This window comes from Corvus cornix, chromosome 2 (assembly GCF_000738735.6).
Source record: "Corvus cornix cornix isolate S_Up_H32 chromosome 2, ASM73873v5, whole genome shotgun sequence".
In the NCBI taxonomy this organism is placed as follows: Eukaryota; Metazoa; Chordata; class Aves; order Passeriformes; family Corvidae; genus Corvus; species Corvus cornix.
In genome coordinates, this window is record NC_046333.1 from 33,098,805 (window position 1) to 33,120,211 (window position 21,407).

General features: G+C 35.4%; 1 protein-coding gene across 3 annotated transcripts in view; it reads right to left on the reverse strand.

Moving 5' to 3' along the window:
• Nucleotides 1-21,407, reverse strand: part of BBS9 (Bardet-Biedl syndrome 9) — a 298,687-nt gene that overhangs the window by 151,239 nt on the left and 126,041 nt on the right. For all 3 annotated transcript variants that reach the window (XM_039548173.1, XM_039548172.1, XM_039548174.1), the window contains 2 exons: nt 19,822-20,004; nt 3,354-3,576 (listed from right to left, as the gene is read on the reverse strand). In XM_039548173.1, the coding sequence (XP_039404107.1) occupies nt 3,354-3,576; nt 19,822-20,004 (406 nt within the window). The remainder of the gene's footprint in view (nt 1-3,353; nt 3,577-19,821; nt 20,005-21,407) is intronic.

Genomic DNA, 21,407 nt, shown 5'->3' on the forward strand with positions numbered 1-21,407 from the left:
CTACAACCCAGAGTTGGAATTCACCTTTAGTGGGAACATATTGCTGTCTTTTATTCAGTTGCTGGTCCAATATAACACCCATGAGCCTATCCTATGGAAACAGTGCTTACAGAATTATTTCTCAAATTTTAGTTTGTCGGATTCTTACTTGCTAGAGTCATTGGCTCTTGTCTCAACTGAAAACCATCTTAATAACTTTAGATCCTTCCTCTTATTTATCAAGATCAGCATTATTGCTCTCTCAATATGCCTGAAACTACTGCAAGCTTGTTGCAAAACCACAATTTTAACATTCGTGCCCATATTCCATCACTGAATCTATTAAAGAAAATAGTGAACAAAACCAGACCCAGGAGAGACCATGGTCTACCTCTAACATATAGTCTTGGGTTAACTACAAATACTGACAACTACTTTTGAAGGCATCTTTCAAATAGTTGCACACTTCTAATATAAAGAATATAAGATAATCATCAGCTTTTCAATGTGGCTTCAGGCAATTTCTCTAGATTTCAGGGTACACCATCATGAACATATTGAATATAACTCCTAGAAATTGAGCCTACTATTACAGTGCTGCAATACTAGAAGGGTCCTAGGCACTTTAAAAGAAATTTTCTAAAGTTGGTTGCTATGGAAAAAAGGGTTTTTTCATCATTAAGAAAAAGAAGTGGCTAAAGAAAAAGTGTCATTGAACAAAATCCTCAAGCTAATTCCAGTTACCCTAGTGAACAATTATGTGACCATCTTTCGCTTGGCTTGGAGTTTAAACATCCTGAAGAACTTTCCCCTACATTAACATCCAGTATTTAACCATAAATCCTCAGATACAAATATAATTCTCAGTCTCCCTCTCCACATATAGCTCTACCTCATTCTCCTCTACCTATTCCAGTTCTCTCCTTTAAGGGCTGGCAAAAGGAGTTCCTGTGTTTTCTCGGGATTATCAAAGAGCTCTTGACTCAACAGCATAGAGTTATTTTGTATACTGGTTTCCCTTTATAAGGCATCATTCTCAATTTCTTCCAAGTGTAGACCAAACAGGTGCTTTTAGCTGGACTCAACAGTGAGTCAAATTTTTTGATTGTCCCCACTAATAACACTGTTTTCACAGTGACAAGTGGTCTTGAGCACAGGAATTCATTTCTTTTAGGTAAATCTAACCAGGCAGATGAATTCCAGGAATGTACCTAGAGCACTCCAAATGCTAATGAAGAACCAGTACATGCACAGAGCTAGTTCTGAAACAGAAATTATACAAGTCATGTTGCCAGTCTCGTCCGTCCTGCAGATCAGCCTCGTCCGTCCTGCAGATCTGCTTCTAACAGACCACATTACTTGCCAAGGTAGAGATGGCCAGAGAAAACATGAACAGGTGACAAGACAAACATGTTTAAAAAGTGTCAGTAAAACCTTTATTCTCAAAAAGAAGTTCCAAGTTTTCTCCAGTCCATTCAAAGACAAACACACACAGTTTCAAAATACACAGCACATCTTGTTGGAGAGTAACTACTTAAATACTAAGCTATTCTGAGCATTTGACAGAAGTATTTCTCTCTAATGAGCTTCTCCTCTAAATTAAGATGAAATTTTTTATTGTTGACCTCTTTCAAAAATTTTATTCTTTCAACAGTTAATGAGTAAATGCAAAGTCTATGAAGAGCAATATTTCTTCTAATTTTTTTTACAATATTTACAAATTTTACTCTTTTCCTAACAGAATTATAATCTAATTGCATAGTTCCCTGAATTCAATAACACTAGTCAACTGAATAGGAAGAAGTGAAGTTCCTTATTAAATCAATTCACCTTATTAGCTTAGGTGGAAAAAATTGAACTGCAGCTATGTATACCTTTCCAAAATTCTTAGAAGAAAAAACAATGGTTATATAATCAAAGTTCAATGAAAGAAATGCCCTTCACACATATTTTAGTCCTGCAAAGAAATACTAACAGAAATTTGTAGAGCCAATATGACACTTATTCTGCCTCACTTCCTTGCTTCACACGATTACAAGTCTGGTTCCAGGTATGGCAACAGTGTAACACTAAAGTAAAACCATATATGTATGTAGAATTTCTACCATTGCACGGTCTGAAGCTGTTTTACCAGATCCTTTATATATAGTAGCACATGCAAAGGAAGGCTGCACATAAGGACTTTTGAGCTGCTGAAACACTGCACACACCATCCATGTTATATTAAACAGGAACTTAATTATTCTTTATAATGTAAGAAAGCAAAATACTGATAATCAAGATACTGCCCTAACACAACTCCAATCTTTATCAAAAACCATATCCATGAAGCCAACATAATAAACTTCCAGCTTTAAGAATGATGAAAATATAAAATACAAACTTTTCCTTGCAGATGTGAAGACTGCTGCAGGAGAAGGAAGGCATTGAGGTCCAAGACCATAGTGATACTATGGTTTAGGAGAGTATGAAGTTGAATGAACAGCCAATCCAAATTCAGAGCAGAAAGCTGGGAAAAAAATACCTGTTTCCAAGTCACCAGGAGTATCTGATGTTTACTAAGAGACTATCTATCTATCTACCTGTCTATCTATCTCACTGGAGGAAAACACAGGGAGAAAATGTTTTGCAACAGTACAAAGATGGTAAAATTCAGGCTCCACAGAAAAAGTGTGATGTTGCTCCTACTATTACTAAAAAGTAGCAATATAGAAAAGGACATGCATAAAATTTCCTTTTAAAACAGTAATTCCATGACATTCATGTAAATCATTGTGCACTGCGAAATCTTGGCCACATTCTTTTTCTATATGGGAAATATTACTCAACACATACTTAAATTAGTTTTATCTTCAATTTTGTGCTTTCTGTGAGGTATCACCCAGCCAACTAGTACCTTCTAAAGTTGCAGATTTTTTTTATTTAGTGTTATCACTACCTCGTGATTTATCATATGCATAGGCCATAAAGCCACTACTATAAATATATTAATTTCTTTACCAAGAAAGCATGAATTTTCACTCTTCCTTTTTTCCATCACATTAGACACATACACATGTACACATCCAATTGAAATGTGCAAAGAAATAAGTGATAAGAATTTCAGAGGTTAACAATGACCTTCTGGGTTTCATTTGCTGCATTACTGTGCATACTGTGTAAGAGCAACAGCAAGTGTTGAATAAAATGAGAAAAATCCCTCAGACTTAAAATTATCTTATTACCTAAGTCATTCTACTTGTCAGCAACACAACCAGTGTTTGGTTTCCACAATCAATGAAAAACAAACTGCCAAGAAAATAGAATGTTCAAAATTTTTTGTTTTAATATGCAAATAAACATTTTGGATTTTGAACATGCACTTCATGTCTTACCTGGCATGACAGCAGTTTGCTGAGTGACTGAATCTGTACTTAATGAAAGGCGACCGCCTTTGGCCAATCTATCACAGAAGAGGGTGATGTTCTTCTTCAGTCTGCTGGTATCTTTGGGCATGGACAACTGGCTGCTGAGAGTCAGGGCCTGCTCCTTGGAGCTCTTTGACAAACAAGTTCTTAACAAGTAAGAAACTGCAGCATCCACAGTTTCTTCCCAACCCTGCATTAGAGAAAAGGAAATTAAAAATTAGGTGAACTGTAATATGATATAGCATATTACAAATAAGGTAACAAATCGTGGACTGAGAATTTTTAAATTATACTGATACATAAAATATTGTTTGGGGGTTAATGAGTGTCATGAACACCCAACTTCAACTTGTACAAGCAAAAGCTGAAAAAACAAACTTGTTCCAATATTGAAGTAGACAGAGAAATCTAATTTCAATAATAGCAATGTATGGACAGTTAAATTTAACTAGAACAGTTAAATTCAGTCATTGCATTAACAACTGAAAACTAGAAATTCTTGGTTGTGACATTTAAAATTGAGAACAGAATGGAGCTATAAATAAAAGCATAATACATAGTATATAACATTATGATGATGATACATCAAGGCCAGGAAAAAAATATGTATACAATTATACATTTCTTGGAATCACAGTCTAAGATTCTCCTAACATGCCAATAGCAGAGAACATAATGACTACAACCCAAAGCTAGAGATATTCAGTACCCATTTATCAGCTCTATTAACCTTAAGTTATGAGCACAGGTGTGTCAGTGCTGTGATGAACAGAGAGTGATTTCAGCATAGTGTCAACCATTTATGAAAGACCAGCTTAGTAATCACTTCAGTTAAAACAAACAACACTCAGTAAAAGCGAGTAAGTTTCTTTTCACTAAGCACCTTGAATAGCACATTTAAAAATTAGCTTTGAGTCTGTAATCTGTACTGTGGTTTTCAGTGACACAAACAAATCAAAGACATTCCTTTAAGGAAGAATCCTGGACAGCAGAAGTCCTACTGTTTGTGGCAAGATTTTTAGGTTAATGCATAAAATCTAACATATGACATCTATCTCATTTTTGCAATATGACATGCAGATTGATTCCACTTGATGCATCCTGTAATCTTAAATTACACTCTGTGATGAGCCTATGTGATTAATCCAAAGCATCTATAATTAATGAACCTGCGAGACAGTCACAAAGCTTTCTCATGTCTTTTCACTAGTATCTTGCAGAGCTTGGATAGAGTTAGCAACTAATATAAAGGGCTTTGTGGTCTGCTAACTTCATAACTCATAATATCGCTTAGTATTCAGCCACCTGTAAGTAAGTTCTATGCATGTGCTGCGTACATGTACAGGAAAGTATATTCAATCACTGTAGTATTAGTGTCTGCTCTCTCCATGCTGCTAATTGATTGGGACTTATTTTGGCAAAAGTCTCTATTCACTTTAGAAATCTTGACATGACAGTCCAGAATCACCCAGCTCTACCTGCCGCCAAACTAGCAGAAGCTAACACCAAGCTTGCTCTTTACGTGGCAAGTACTCAGAAAAGAAAACTCAGGTATCCAGTTGTAGTTAATACAAACCCAGAGTCTTCTTGTTTTTAAGCTCTTTCTCATGATGTGTTCTACATGATTGAAAACACTCAGCTGAACAGCAAAATCACCTACCTATGCAAATTTCCATGACTCAGTAAGTGTAACATTTGAAAGAATGATGGTGTCAACCCTGCCATAGTCCACTGAGCAAATAAGGTTTATGGATTTCTTCAGTTAAATATATAATGGCTTTTGTGAAGGACACCACTTTTAACACAGAGAATCAAAGGCCACCCTTCCTGATCTTGTGAAATTCCTAAGAACAGATCCAGGGCAGATGCTTACTAGTGGTCAAGTATACCACTGAGACCACACAGTCATATGCACTTCATCCTTGTCCAAACATACCCTATACTGAGTGTCCTGGAAATTTGATGTGTGTGTATAAAATATTTACATTTTGCAGAGGAACAGGATCACCTAGTGAGGTTTTCTTAGTCAATAGCTGCCTTTCTGACTTCATAAAAACAACATTAACCTATTATCTTATCTGGATTTGCCCCCCACAAAAGCCACACATAAATTAGAAAAATCATGCCAATCGATCAATCAATCAATCAATGCTGTGGTAGCTTAACATTTTTCAAATATTCCAGAAAGAGTCCATTAGAATGCAATGCATCCACTGACCTGTGATGGTGACAGGAAATCATCCATTCTGCAGCCAATTTAAAGAGGTTAATGAGCTGGTAAATGCTGTCTATGTTCCCACATACTGGGCAATGAAACTTAATATGTACAAAGCACCAAAAACAGCCAAGCCAGCCACTCCTAATTATACTACAAATCATGAAAAATAAGACAACATAAACATAAGAATCTTGAGTTTCACTAAAAGACAAAGAAACACATGATTAACTGTTGTCAGCATACAGTAGCTGAGAAGCTGGCCAATATGTCTCTCCAAATAAGTTGTAAAAACTCAGGCAAAAGCATTTAAATAAAAGCACTGAATTACAAGCTAACAAAAGTCAGGAAATTAAAAGTGGCTAGTATTCTGTCCTTGGCTCACACAGGTATGTTTTACTTTATACCACAGCCTTAACATTTTCCAACCCTTGTTCTTGTATTTCATTTCCATGTAAAACTAGTTTCTCAGTAGACCATAAAACTATCTTCTCCAATTCAAGGTCTGTTGACCTAGTAAGTCCAGTCAAATCTAAAGCAGCCTTTATGATTAATGAAAGAGTACTTAAAAGCTACCTCTAAATGAAAAAAAACTTGATGGAAACTGTTCAGGTGATTTTGTACAACTAAGAATTAATGGCTGCAAATAGGGCTGCATTTGTCAGTAATTTTTATTGGTGCAAGGGGATAATTGAAGGAACAAGAAAAATTCTCCACATGTTAAAAAAGCTGAAAGATGTTTGAAAATAAAAGTATTCTCCTCTATAGCCCACACTGCAGAATGATTCTACTGCCACAGTTGTAATATTCATTAGTGGCTTTTTGTGTAGTATTCTGCATATTTGAGGACTGAAAGGCACACCTTCAGCAGGAGTGTGATGCCACTAATCCGTCATTCTATTACCAGCAAGCATTGCCGTGATTGTGACAATAAATGTCAGTCAAGACTCACAAAAAGAGGCATTATTAAACCATCCAAATTCTTCATATAATTCAGATAGATATGAAAAACACTTAATTCATCAATTTTACTTTTTCACTTGGAAAGGCTGGGCTTCATATTTTGCATATATACATTATTATTTTTCTCTTTTAGGTAGTAGGTAGAGATTGGCACTTTCTTTTAACCAAATCAAATACATTGCAGGAGTCTGAAAACCAAATGTTTTCAGACATTAGATTTAGACACTAGTATTTGTGATACTAGCACAGCTAATATTATATTAGTACACATCACTGGTATTCCACACAAATTGCCACGAAGGATCCTTAGGTGTCTCTGAGTGTGACCATAATTATACATTCAATCTCACTTTGCCTTAAGGCTTCATCCAGAGTACCTTGTTTGTAGTCTGACACTTGACTGCAAGAGCCCACTCCCCAAGAGTTTAGCTGGTCAAAAACAGAGTCAACTAGACATAGATAAGGGCAGGATCTGAGAGAAGGATTTCCATAGGCAGAAGTCTGAGATAGGGCCTGTTGTCAGATTCAGTAGGTTTACTCATATAGTGTCACTCCTTAACACATTTAAACAGTTAGTATAATTCAGAGATCTACAAATGAGTACTATTTGTCTTAAGTGCAAATAAATCATTCTAACAGCATATCAGTCAAACTTGAACAAGATTCCTAAGTTGTGTGCATAAGCCAGATAAGTATTTGACTGTGTATCTTTTACTTTGAAAGCCTTTATCTTTATTAATAATATTCCTAAGTCATCTTCTGAGCTGCCTATGATGTAATTTATCCTGGAGTGACAATCAAGGCAGTTCAAATTCAAATGCAATGTGAAATATACTGCAGAAACTATGCAAAATTGGTGCCAGCCAAATTATGGGAATTCTGACAGCTGTTAACTCAGGAATTTGCCAGGCTATATCTTGTTTCTTTATTTTAGACACAATAGTGATTTCATCAGCTTTCAAAAATGCTAGAATACTTGAAAGTTCACCACATGAATGACAATCCTGGCATTTATGCTTATCTCAACCACCGAAGAAGAGTTTTCTGTATCTGAAAGCCTTGTATATGTTAATTCACAAGAAACACCAGCCATGTGTCTCTCAGCACTTTGCTTTTAGAGCAATTAAAAAGAATTATCTTATTCTTACATATACAAACCAGTAATCCACTAACCCATGGCTACCAAACTGGTAATCTCCAACACAGGCACAGACCACCAGCAAATTTGGCCAAGTATTCACTGTGCTACCAGTCTTCCTAACCCATATTCTTCAAGCATATTCTATATTTCTAACTGATCTATTTGTCTCAAAGAGGAGATAACAGCCACAGAAGCCATAAAGTAGGCATACAACATTTGTGTGTGCTGTCAGAAATGGAAATGACAAACCTTCCTTGTGCGTGTCCCTGAAAAATTACTGCTAAAAAAGAATTGATAAAGCCTTTAGGGAGACCTTTTGAAAAGAATTGGAATAAAAGAAAAGAAAAAGACAACCCAATAGACTCAATATTTATTTAGCACTCAGAAAAAAGTGCAGCAAAATATTACTGAAGTCTTAATGTATGACATTTGAACAGCGTCAAGAGACAGTATATTTTTTAAGAAAAGGTTTTCTAAGAAAAAAATATTCTTGGTTGAAGAATTATCCTTGTAATAACATAAAACCAGTTTTCTTTAACATAATGCATTAGAAACACCAGTCACAGATTATCTGGAATCTTCTACAATTCAATTTTGCATTTAAACAAAAAAAAAAAAAAAAAAATCAAAGCAAAAGCACCTCCACATATATAAAAAACAAAAACCTACCCCTGGGATAACTGAAAAACAGGGAACTGGCAAAATCCTACAGACTAGCGGAATTCAAGTCTGATGAAAATCCAGACACATGAGTCAAGCTTAAATACATTCCAAATCTATTCAGTGCCTAAGAAGGATGTGTATTGAGCACACAATAGAAAAATCACAACTGAAGTTCTTATAATAAACCTGCTCTCTCTAGTCATATCTTTCTTTAAATCATTTATGATGCATAATGTTCATAATATTAACTGATCTGATTTTGATTTCTACTGTCATTTAAAGAAATTCAGTTCTAGTAGGAATTTGCAGACTGATAAAAACAATATCAAAGTGAGGATATACTTGAACATCCCAGACAAAGTAAAAGTCAGAACTATGAAAACGAAGAAAATTTGTATGACACATAGTTCTAGAAGAATAGTTCAAAACAGTAGATGAATAAGTTTCATTTTAAATCATGGAAACCATCCTTATTTCTGAGATGGTACTCTGAAGTCAACCTATTGTGAAGAGCTACATTATAAGCATTATAGACATTTAAATGTTATTAAGGGTTTGGACTCAGCAAATTTACCTACTCCAAACAAATTACAATTTACTTAAAACACAAGAAACAAGAGCCAAACAAGGGACAAAAGAAAATTCAAAAACCCAGAGAAGTACAAGGTAACATCTTGATAACTCCTAACAAAATATGAGCAGTCAAATTCTGTAGAGATCCTGACACAATAGATATTTAAGGTAAAAGCTTAAACAGTCTGTGAAGAACAACAAATAAAAGACTACAGAAAGTAATCAAGATTTGTAAGGGAAAGTGTATGAGATGTCTTTACAATATTTATCGAACTGGTCCAGGTATAGCAAAACAGATTTGTAGAGAGTTATTTAATATTAAGTATTTATGCCAACAACTATTTTCCAACTACTTCAGAACATCTAATTCAAATATTAGTCTCTCACATTTTGAGGTCAATAGACTGCAAAAATCAGATTTAGCAAAAATCCTTTGTGAATAAAGCGGGTTCATGTAAAAGTCTGTCACAGACACACTTGTAATTCCTGCACAGCTGTGCTGTAATTGCCAGTCATAACAGAAACAGCAACTTTATCTGTTCAATGTAGAAATATTTATTTAATAGTAACTCCAGCAGCATAAGCAACTCTCTACAAGAGCTTCTCATTTTGAGTCCTACTTGGTAAACATACAGTGATAGCCTATGGCAACTTCACCTGAGAAAAATCTCGGTAACAGATTCTTTCCTGAAAAGTATACTTGCCATTTAAAAGTTTCTCCGGTATTTTTGTCCTCTGAAGTTCAATTCACAAACCACCAAACACTTCTGCATTAAATATAAATATAGCTTTTGGAGAACTCTATTCTGTGGACATTTAACTTTAGATCAAGATTTGCCAAACTCTCCTTCTATAGTGTTTTCAGTATGGAAAGAAAGTTAAAAATGTATATGCCTTAGTAATCAAAATAGTGTTTTTAAAACTATCTTATAGAATAGGTGATATTTTTCTTTCAGGAATGGTGCTCCTAAACTAACCTTCTGGAAAAATAAAAATGTAGAAGAGCAATATTAAAAGCAGTGGGTGTTTTAGAAATCTAGCAAAGTGAGCATTACTAAACAAAGGTTCTGAAAGCTGCATGCATTAAGAGGATGACCTCTATCTTCTGAGATTTTAATTTATTGTTCAAGTCCAATTCTGAGCAAAGTCCTGCTCACAGAAACAAGTTATGGTTATCAGCAGTTTTAAGGTTTTCTGTATTAATGAAACAACTGGTAACGTGATTAAAGAGTGTATCACCTGTAAGAAAGCAAAGCTCCAGGTGAGGATCATAATTATAATATTTCTAATACTGCTTAACTCTTCCATGCTCTTGAGATTAGTAATTTACTCTCAGGAAAGTGCATGCTTCACCGAAAAATTACATACCAGGATGAATATAGATGATGGTTTCATTAGCTCCTCCACTAAAATTTAACCTCCATATACTGCAGCCAAATTTCCATATGGGCTGCATCTTTTTGCACTGGATGTTCTTCATTTGCACAGAAAGACTTTCAAAATTAGGTTAAAATTAGAATCAGCTCAGTAGGCTTCTTCTTGACAGGTAAAGCATCTGTGCGAATCAACTCTTCTTTCAAATTGTCTCGTATCTAGAAATTGGAGCATTACAGAGTGTTTCCTAACACCTGGTGTGTTGGATTTTTTTTTGGACAACAGTGGTCTTTTACGAGTGGATAAGAGGCAGGGAAAAGAGCACATTTTTTCAACAGATAAATTCTAACTATATCATTCTACAGTTATTCATCTAGCAATGCTTATTTATTGTAATATAAATGCATCCTGTCTGGAATAGCAAAAGTTCACACACTTCATTTGTTTCTGTAGACACTATTCCTGAATCCTGAATTTTTTAGGGATTTTTTTCGTCTTAATTTTCTTTTTAACTTGACTTCTTATGACCACTGATCCCTTCTGGGAACTGATGAAAGAAACTCTTGTAAGCACTACATGAATGGAGTGACTTGACTTCTTTTGTTGCCAGCTTCAGAAGCCTGTTGTTTTGATTTTTAGCACTGAAACCATCTAACGCTTCATCTTTCTTTTCCTCAATAACTTTTCACCAGTTAGTTAGGAAAACTGAGGTGCTGTTTGGGTCTTGCAGATGTTGTCAAAGCTGTCTGCAGGCAAGAAAACACACCAGGAGTTGTGCATCTTGCTGAAGAATGCTACACATCCAGCAGCAGGTCTGCAATGAACTCTAGGTCCATTTAGGTCCAGCAAGACAATTTTTGATATGGGGAAGAGGAATTGGACCTTGTTATACTCAGCCTGGAGAAAAAAAGTAGATAAAACACATGCTAAAACAAGATTATTGAAACTTCTCCTTGCATCTCAGCCCATATTCCATTTTTATATCACTGATATTCTTGAAGAGGAAATTTTCATCTTTCGCTATTATCTTTCTTATTAGGTTACCAATACAATATGCCATGAAACACTGACAAATGAGATTGTGTTTCCAAAACCTGTGAAATATGGAACCACACACACTCAAATATTTTTATCTGGGAAAAAAACCAAAAAGCTCGTCATAAAGTTTGTTTCCTATTTAAATTCTCACATTACTTTAGATCTATGCACCAGTATCATTAAACTCAGTTCTGTTGCCTCAAACTGTGGAATTTCTATTCTCCCAAGATGCACAGGTGAGTCCAAAGAGGATAGTGGTAAACTGGACTTGCAGGTTTACTTGGATAGCCAACTTTCAAATTTATGGTAGGGGGTTTCTTTTGGGCTTTTTCTTAAGACAGTATCTTCAGCAAAGTTCATTAACTCCTCCTCCTCTATAGATTTGATTTATAAGCTGTTTTACTTTTGAAGTATCTAAACCATATTTTTGGCTTTATCAAACTTTCATTTCATTGAAAAAGCCAGGAGATTATGAAGGACATTAATTATGCAACCTTTATGTACCTTTAATCTGGCCTATTTTAATGTAAAGTGAGTCTCTCACTACCTGTGCTAATATGAGAGAATACTGGTATATCATTCTTAATCTAGGAATTAAGACAAAGCATCTTACCATTAACTAAACAAAAAAAAATTCCATCTGAAAAAATGACTATTCTGAAAATCATGGTAAAAAAAAGTGAGTTTTTTTCTGGGATCTTGTAACAAGATGAAAAATTCATGTGACATCTTCTGTATGACTTCCCTATCTACCTATCTCTATCTGTGTGACATGATAACTTTGTAAATTCCAGTAAACCAATTATACAACAGCACAACATGCGAACAATAGCTATAGGCTATCTAGTAGTGACCAAAAAACGCTACATGATTGCAACATAGAACCAAGAACAGCCATCAACAACTTCAGAACCAAAAGCAGTCTCATCACAACTGGTTCCTCCCGCTTCCCCCAAAAACCAAATATTAGCGTAGTGATTAGATTTTGATACACCCTCTCAGAAACATTTCTGACCATGAGATATAAGGAAAATGATTAATTTAGCTGCATACCATTGCCACGTGTTCAATATAAACAGAGAGCTTCATAAAATTATTGGGAGTAATTCATTTTCTCAGAAAATGACATGATGTATGGTTAGATACAATGGTACTAATATAGCACTACAGTACTTATAATAAAAGTATCATAGCTTTGAACTGATGCCAGACAATTAGAAAGTAAAACCAACAATAAATATGTAACTTTTAATTCTATAAACCCTGTCCTATTAGGTAACATAAAGGTCATACTCTAATGATGCTGAAATAGATTCATTGTTTCAGTATATAACCAATTCCATCAGAATTTTACAATCAATCATAAATCACATTACATTTCTAATATATACTACAGAATCATAGAACGGTTTGGGTTGGAAGGGACTTTCAAGGTCCTCCAGTTCACAGGCAGGGACAACTTCCAGCAGACCAGGTTGCTAAAAGCCCCATCCAAGCTGGCCTTGAACACTTCCATGGATGGGGGGTACACAACCTGTTCTAGTGCATCAAGACCCTTATAGCAAGGAATTATTTCCTATTATCTAACCTAAACCTACCCTCCTTCAATTTAAGGCCATTCCCCCTTGACCTAACACTACATGCCCTCTTTATCCTTCTTGTAAACCCTTTTACTGGAAAGCTGCTTAGCAGGAGTCTGAGGATCTTTCAATTAAGACACAATATCAAGGGAATTCTCCACTGACAATATACTTCTTTAAAAGAAAAAAGAAAAAAAAGCAAAAGAAAGAGCCACTGATTATATATATTGAGTATTAAGACCCTTTGTTGAACAACGTTGCTGCAATCACTGTAATGCATCACTCTTGTCATTAAGCAGTTTAGATGACAACTGATCTGAACTCCTGGTATGCACCACATACTCAGTAATTACCACTACACTAAAATAGCTCTTTGTACCTGAACTAGACAGATCACCCTAACAAAGAGAAAGTTTAGAGGTCCCCAATCACAATATTACATAAAGAAAGACGTCTGATAACAGAAGCTTCTTTAATTTATCAAACAAAGAGTACATCTCTTGGGATAACTGAGGTACTTTGCAGGGTATCCAAATTACTTTAAAAGGAGGTGATATATGCTGGAAGCAAACTAATCAAAGCAGAACACAGTTCTGCCTTGACTAATTTACACCAAGAAATAAGATCCCTAAGTAGGCCTTTGCTTGCAACAGAGACAGCACACTGGAAATTAATTCTCTAAGCTTTTTAATTAAAATACATCTAACCAATAGATATGCCAGATTCTCCATCAGCGTAAGGTTTTTACCAAGGTTGAATGCCTGTTCTGAGCTTGATACAATTTTCAGGGCATACAATTAAACAGGACAAGAATACTACCATTTTTTCTGTCCTTTGAACTTTTACAATTCATAATGCATACCAAACTATTTCTGCATAATTTTGTTTAAATCAATTTTATGCCATCTGGAAGAAATAGAGAAAGCTTTATTTTTTGAAAACCATTACTATTGGGAACCACCAGAAGCAGCCTGTTAAAAAAATTAGTCTTACAGCCCCTTCTTATCTAACACCAACAAAAACAGCAAATGAAAAAAAATTTGAAAATACAATTGGGCATAGCTCCTTCTGGTAGTCTTTTGAAGTGGAAAGCATCAGATAAAGTTATATTATAGATTTTAATTAATCCATAGACATTTCCAACAGACCACATTAAGCATTGCTTTCTCAGACCAACAGAATATTGCCACTTTTCTATTCTACCCAGAGAATTCACTGTGAGGAATCACATGAATTTAGCTACAGATGAAGATCACTAGATAGTGGTGCAATTTGTCTTCAACTTGCTGTTGTTGCCATAACCCACTGTCTTCTCAGCAAATAAAATTAACTGCACGAAGAAAATACCAGACACTTACAGGAACTGTGACAGTGCTTAAGTAGTGGTAAGACTACCTCTTTGGTCTTCAAATTCCCTCTTTCATCCAAGTTACTTAACATTTGATCTTTCATTTTTAGATATTCCAACATTGTTAAATAATCAATCAGTTTGAAACTCTGCTTTTAAGGATCACAAATAAAAGTAGAAACAGTTGCAGTAACTTAGTGGCTTTGCAACCAGCTGTCCTTCTGTCCACCTGCTCATATTAAGAGCAACTGAAAGAGCTGGGGTTATTTAGCCTGGAGAAAAGAAGGTTCAGGGAAGACCTCGCCATGCTCTTCACCTCCCTGAAAGGAAGGTGTAGCCAGGTCGGGGGGTAGCCTCCTCTCCCAGGCAACCAGCAACAGGACAAGATAACAGTCTCAAGCTGCACCAGGGGAGGTTCAGGTTGGACATAGGAATGGGGTGCCCAGGGAGGTGGTGGAGTCACCATCCCTGGAGGTGTTCAGGAAATGACTGGATGTGGAAAGGTTGTACTCCATGATCTTGGAAGTCTTTTCCAACCTTAATGTTTTTATGATTCTAGTTACTGCTGGTGTACTCTGGTCCTCTTGAAAGCAGGCTAGCAGAAAGAGCACTGATAATTTCCATATTAAAATATACAATAAAAGAATGTTCGAGGTACTTGAACCATGCTCTTCTCTTATTGTGCAGCTGGGTCACATGCACACACATGAACAAAGGACATTGACAGGAACCACCCACCACTACTCCATTTCTAACCTTTCTCCCTAATACAGGACTTTTCCTGCCTAGGGAACAGTGGCAATCTCATTTCTTCACCTTCTTCCCCTCACTTGACAATCTTATGTTACCCTGAACCAAACTAAACTTCAGGCTGAGACTAGCCTTTTTTACTGAAAAATTATGGTGTTTACTGGGAAAAGCTGAAAGAGCCTTCCTTTTATTTTGGTGATTAAGGGTGTAAAATTTACTAGCTTTTTCCCCCTATTTGTTGTAGACTTAGATGCTTCACTGTACCAGAAGAGTCTTTCTGAATGGTTCTGTTGCATGACATTGATTCAGATAGGAGGAAGACTTATTTATTAGTTTTGATAATTACAAAAAGTTAGTCAATGTCATTTAATGTAATTTTCTGAGCTGGAAAAAAGGCAACAAATTTCATGTGTTTTTCTGTCTGAAACTACTTACCTGCAGATGTATTATCCACCTTGTTTGTAAAAAGAAGGAGGGGAATAAATATAATATATCTGCTGTAAAGTTGCCTGTTCACAAAAATAAAGACTACAACCATATGGAAAACTGGTTCCAAGTTATCCATCATCACTGCCACTGTGGTGGCTTTGTGGGATTTTTTTGGCTTATTGGGTTTGGAGTGGGGTTTTTTGTTATGTTTAAGAAATTTTAACTAAAAGATAATTTGTACTAACCTACGGCAAACAAGAAAACAAAATATTTCAGCCTATTTTTAAATATTTCAGTCTGGTACACAACTGTTGCTTTGCATTTAAAAAGTGATTACAATGACAAGTGGAATACAGAAAATATAAGGCACAAAAAAATAATTCCAGATGATTTGTACTGTGATCAAGAGCTAGGTTGGATTAATTACAAGAATTAAAGTGACAATTTCCAATAAATTCTAAAAACTAGCATTCATAAAAATTACTCTTGCCAAAGATGCAATTATTAGCTTAAAGCTTCAAAAGTACTGGACATCACTGGAAAACTCAGAGAAAAATTTTTCTACTGCCAGTCATGACAGAATTAATCCCGCTGGAATTACAGAAATAACCTTACCTTTGATTTTGAGAATTTAGTCTCAGTAAAGGATTCTTTCCACAAAACAGTATTTTCTACATTACTCAAGAACTCTACAATAAAACCCATTTGCTATCATGCATAAAACCTAGCAGGCTATCTAGTCTTTCCCAAATTATCTTTTCTTTTTCTCATGATTTACATTCAGATCATCTTCTTACAGAAAGCAAAGACACTTTTGACAGTAACTCCTGTGACTTTTACGGGTACTTCATGAGTTTTTTCTGACACCATTTCTTTTTCATCATTGCCTTAAAGTATATTTTTCAACTTTATCTAATCAACACCGTGAAGAGGTAAATTTATAGTCCCTAACGTAAGTCAATTACTGTAAATCATAGAGTCACTTAAAATATGCCTTTCACCCTCAGGCATATTTTTCTTCCAAATTACAACTTCAATAAAAACTCAAGATCTAATACAGACATTTACTTGGTTGGTGTGACTCCAAACATAAAGAGAGATGGAAATGTACTTCCTCAACACCGGTTTATAGCTGTTACTATTAACTATAGTAACGCAAAGGTGACTATGACTAGCAAGGGATGATTCTGAGCAATGAAGCACGTGTATGTCATTAGCTGGTAACATCAGGAGAACTATGAAAATATTTACTCTTCAGTAAAGTTGCTGTTGATGGCTGTACTGCCAAGGGCCCTCCATCATTCTTAGAGTCAGAATGTTCATATCGAAAGATATTTTCCCTTTGTAATGTCTTAAACAAAGAAAGCATTAATACCTTACTGATCAGGCAAATGAGCCATCAGTCAATCCAGATGCCATGCAACCATTATATCAAAACTACCCCGTGCAGCATGAACCCTTTGAATTAGCCTGGACAAATTCCCTCCTTTCTCAAACGGATTTCCTATTGTAAAAATAGGCTTCATCACAAACTCAGCATTTTTCAAATATCTTTTTCTATCCAGAAAACTCAATATGGTAAAAGATAATCACTGAAAAACATCCCTTAGAAATTTTTTGTATTTTTTTTATTTCAGACTTTACAGTACTTCAAATTGCTGTCAGTCCCTGTTATAAGCTAATAAGAAATATTAGTCTTGAAGAACAGTGACCAACTCTCCTGAAAAAAATGAATTGTCTAACAAAATCTCTGGTGCATTATTAACATTATTAACAAATCATGGTTCCTTTGTCTCCAAAAGCACCCTAAAGTATTTTTCTACCATATATTTCAACAGATAGAAAAACACAGAACTCAAAACCAGCATACATTTGAAAGTATAGTTTGCATGCAGCTGTAACTGTGCTTTAAAATAATAATAATATATACTTCTATATTTTGAATACGGATTTTATTTTAGTCCCACAGTAAAAAACTACATTGGACAAAACCACACCTAACTTCCCTGCAACTACTTTTCTTCAGTTTTTGCATCAATTTCTTAGTGGCTTCATTAGCAGAAGAATTAGCTCATTTATCTCACTGAGACCTGAGAGATGTCATTCAATTTCTGATGTTATACTTCTACAACTGTGCAGCATTCATGAAAGAATCACTGAAAAAGGGGAAGGTCCCTGTATTTCTGACACTGAACAAGAGCAACCCTTTTAGTCAGTTTTATCAAAGCAGTGCAATTTAGCTGCTAGTTAGAAGTTTACTGCCAGAAACAAAACATTATGCCAAATATCTGTTATTTTCAGAAAATATGCAAGTTTGCAGTATTTCTTCCACTATATCTTTGTGGACAAGAAAACCCAAATTTTGTATGTTCTTAGACAAAAGTTTGCAGCAACAGAAATCTTTTAGCAGTCTGAGAAAAAATGGTGACACAATGGGAATGCAGAATGCCACTTTCATATTTGCTAAATATCAAACTGAAGTGATTGCCAGGTCTAGAAAACAAGATACAATCTGTTCAAAATGAAATGGCATGTTTGAGAATGATGTTGATGTTATGGTAAAAGAGGCATTTCTTTTTATGTTAATAGTGTATTCCAAACACTTCCCTTTTTTTAAGGAAGCACTTCCATAGTTTAACGTTCACAAGGCAGAAAATGTTCTGGAGATGTAGACTGCATCCAAATTGTCTTCTAACACATTCACTCCAAATAAAAATACAACAAACCATTACACTGAATTGTTTGAAGAGTAAATAAAAAAATCTTCAGAGTATTTTCTTTCACCAGTGTTCCACTCGACTGCTTACAAGGAAACCTGAACACCAGCTAGGAGCTTCTGTATGTAAATATCATGGGTATGTCAGAAGATTTCCCCATTCCCTGCCGAAGCTTCTTAAATTACATTCACATTTCTGTGGTACCATAACAACTTCAATATGGCACATAATTCGGTATTTTGTAAGGGTTTTGTTTCTATTTCCACCTCCAGTTATTGTTGGTTTACATTTTTCATCCTGACTGCTCTGCAGGATATACATCCTTACAATGCTTATGCAAAGTCTTATAGCTTCAACATAGAATATTGTTAACCACCATGTTAAAACCACATCAAGATATATGCTGAAGCGATATCCTGCATTAGAGGATACACAACAAATTGTACCATATTTTATCAAAACTTGTGTCAAAGCAACCCAACTCCTGATGGCAAATAAAAAGTAGTCATGCAAAAAAATAGTGGGTTGGGCTTTTAGGAGATTCATAGGAGCTTTCTTTGAATTCAATTCACGGGAATGCATGTTCCTCAATTGTGAAGCTTGATTTTCCAAATTTAAATGAGGACTAAATCCAAAAATAATCTCAACAAAACCGCTTTGCTTTGCCTGCTATGACTCAATATCATGTAAAATGCCAAAATAATTTTTGCCCCCCAGGTGGAAATGGCAAAAGATCCTAGATTCACTTGGAACCCAGCACAAGCTTTCTAAAAGACCACAAACCATTCTAAGTATTCTGGGTATGCACCAAAATCTGGATTCACTGTACACCACAAAAACATGAAAATTAAAATTAATGTGTACTTAAGATAACTCTTGAAACTAACTGGGGATCAACTCCTAATTAAGCTGAGAACATTCTTTAATTCAGCTAAAGCAGAGTTTAGCTGTGGACCTGTGGTGTGTATAAAAGCAGCATTATTTTTCTTCACAGACCATTCTCCAAATTTTATACACAATCTCACCTGGTCACACTCATTAAATAAAAACAGAATTAGCCAGACATCTACAGAATGCAGAACTATACAAAGCATGGTTTAGAATACAAGGACATTAACTATTCATAGTATTTTGTTTAGATAACTTTCATCCACTATACAAACCACTGTAAATACACTGAGGACAAAGTATGGCAAATGCTTAATAGATTAAATGTATACACTGTATTTGCTGTCTGGACCTGTCTGTATTTCATATTTCTATTGGAATGTGGACACGTATGCTATAGAGCATTTATATTAGTCTTCAAAAACTGGGTATATTATTCTGTTTGTCCTAACCACTGGACAGAAGGTAAAAATCAGCTAAATTTATGTGAGACCCTCCTACCTCGCTTGGTAAGGAAAGGCTGAGCAGAATTTAACTGGTACCACCCATATCTTCTATTGAAACATTCTATAACCTACTCCTACTTTTCCATTTTCTTGTGAAATCCATGTAGCTTGCATCAAACACCTACTTAATAAGGCTACCTAAATAACTTCAAAAGACAGTCTTCAGCAAAGTACAAGGAGAAGTATGGACATTTAAAGGCTTAAAGCTCTGTGAATGAGCATTTTTCAAGCAGCTTTTACGGATTCTTACCAGCTCTTGTGTATCTTCTGCTAATGGCAAAAACGTAGCTTCCAAAATCGCAACTTGATCAGTGCTGAGCTTCTGCCACAAACTAATCAGCATAATCACCAGATGGGTGGCACTTTTCAACTTTGCAAATGCCTGGAACATGTTGGCTTGATTTTCTTCTGCTGCATCTGCTAGAGCTATTACCTGCAAAAATTACAAACATCTGTTAAATATAATTTTACCATCCGCGAACACTCAACACTGAAATTACCTTTGGCACACTCCTGTTTCCCTTTAGAAGATCCTGAGGAATTCTGTTTTCCATAAACACAAACCACAGAGTATTAAATGAGTTATCATTTATCTGGATTTTTCTTTTGCCTACCCAAGGCAATTTCAAGCCCATATGGCAACCGGATTAATCTATCTAGTACAATCAGTGTAGAAAGGATTTTGTTTAGAACATATTTTTAAGGCATTCCTGAAATTAATCCCCATCATATCACATAATATGTGACAACAAACTAATTTTCAGGTTTATATCACACACTAATCTCCATATGACCAGCAAGCCTACTGTATTAATCAAAAACAACCCATTGATTTATGCTATCAAAAAGGCAGTATATTATTATTTCCATTGGAACATAGCTGCATCTGTTATTTTATTAACTCTCATGTCTCTCCATATTTTGCACTGGTTTCTTCAGCTTTTATGCCAAAACGTAAACATTATGGATCATGTATAAGGCAATATCACTTTACGTGCCAGACATTATGAAAGAATTTTCAAAATAAAATAAAAGTAACAGATTCACTTCTTCTAATATGGCAAGAGTTTTGCTGAGTACTTCAAGATGGGGGAAAACAGAAAAGCTATTATATGATACTCTACTCGGTTCAGAAATAACTTGTCATTGTACATAATATTGTCCACTCACAGCATTAAAAAAAATGATATTTTGAAAAATATTGCTATAACATCTTCTTTCTTGAAATAGAATGGTTAGACATTTTCCATCACTGGTTAAAAGAGAAGATGACAGTGATTTCAATAGGCAATTGCTATAATGTCAACATGACAAGATTTTCCACATTATTTGCACTGGAGCACTAAAAGTAAAGGAAAGGTATAAGGGTTAGGAGTTCATCCTGGGGGAGCACAACTTAGAAGACCTATTCTCAGGTGTGCCACTACATCTCCATGCTGCCCAAGTAACACTGGGTTTACAGAAGCGTTGATTATCTGATTACTATTTAAATCAACACAAAGCACCTCTCTCAACCACTTTCTGTTCATTTAACTGCAAGACAGGGTAATAGGTGCTTGACTGGAGTTGTGAAAAGCCTCACAGAAATGCAGTTAAAGTGTAATTAGTATTACAACAGAATTTACAAAGTAAAACTTGCAGAGCCTGCTCCATTAACGTTTTGGCAACAGCAGGAAAACGAAAATACTATATGATGCATCTTCAGCAGGGAAAGGGAGCCAACCAGCTGTTAGTATTTGGTGGAGGAAAACTATTTTTAATCTGCTATGCTGGCATTAGAGATGCGTGTGTGTTCCCTCCAAGCTCCCATGTGACTGGGAAGATAAAGAAAACAGA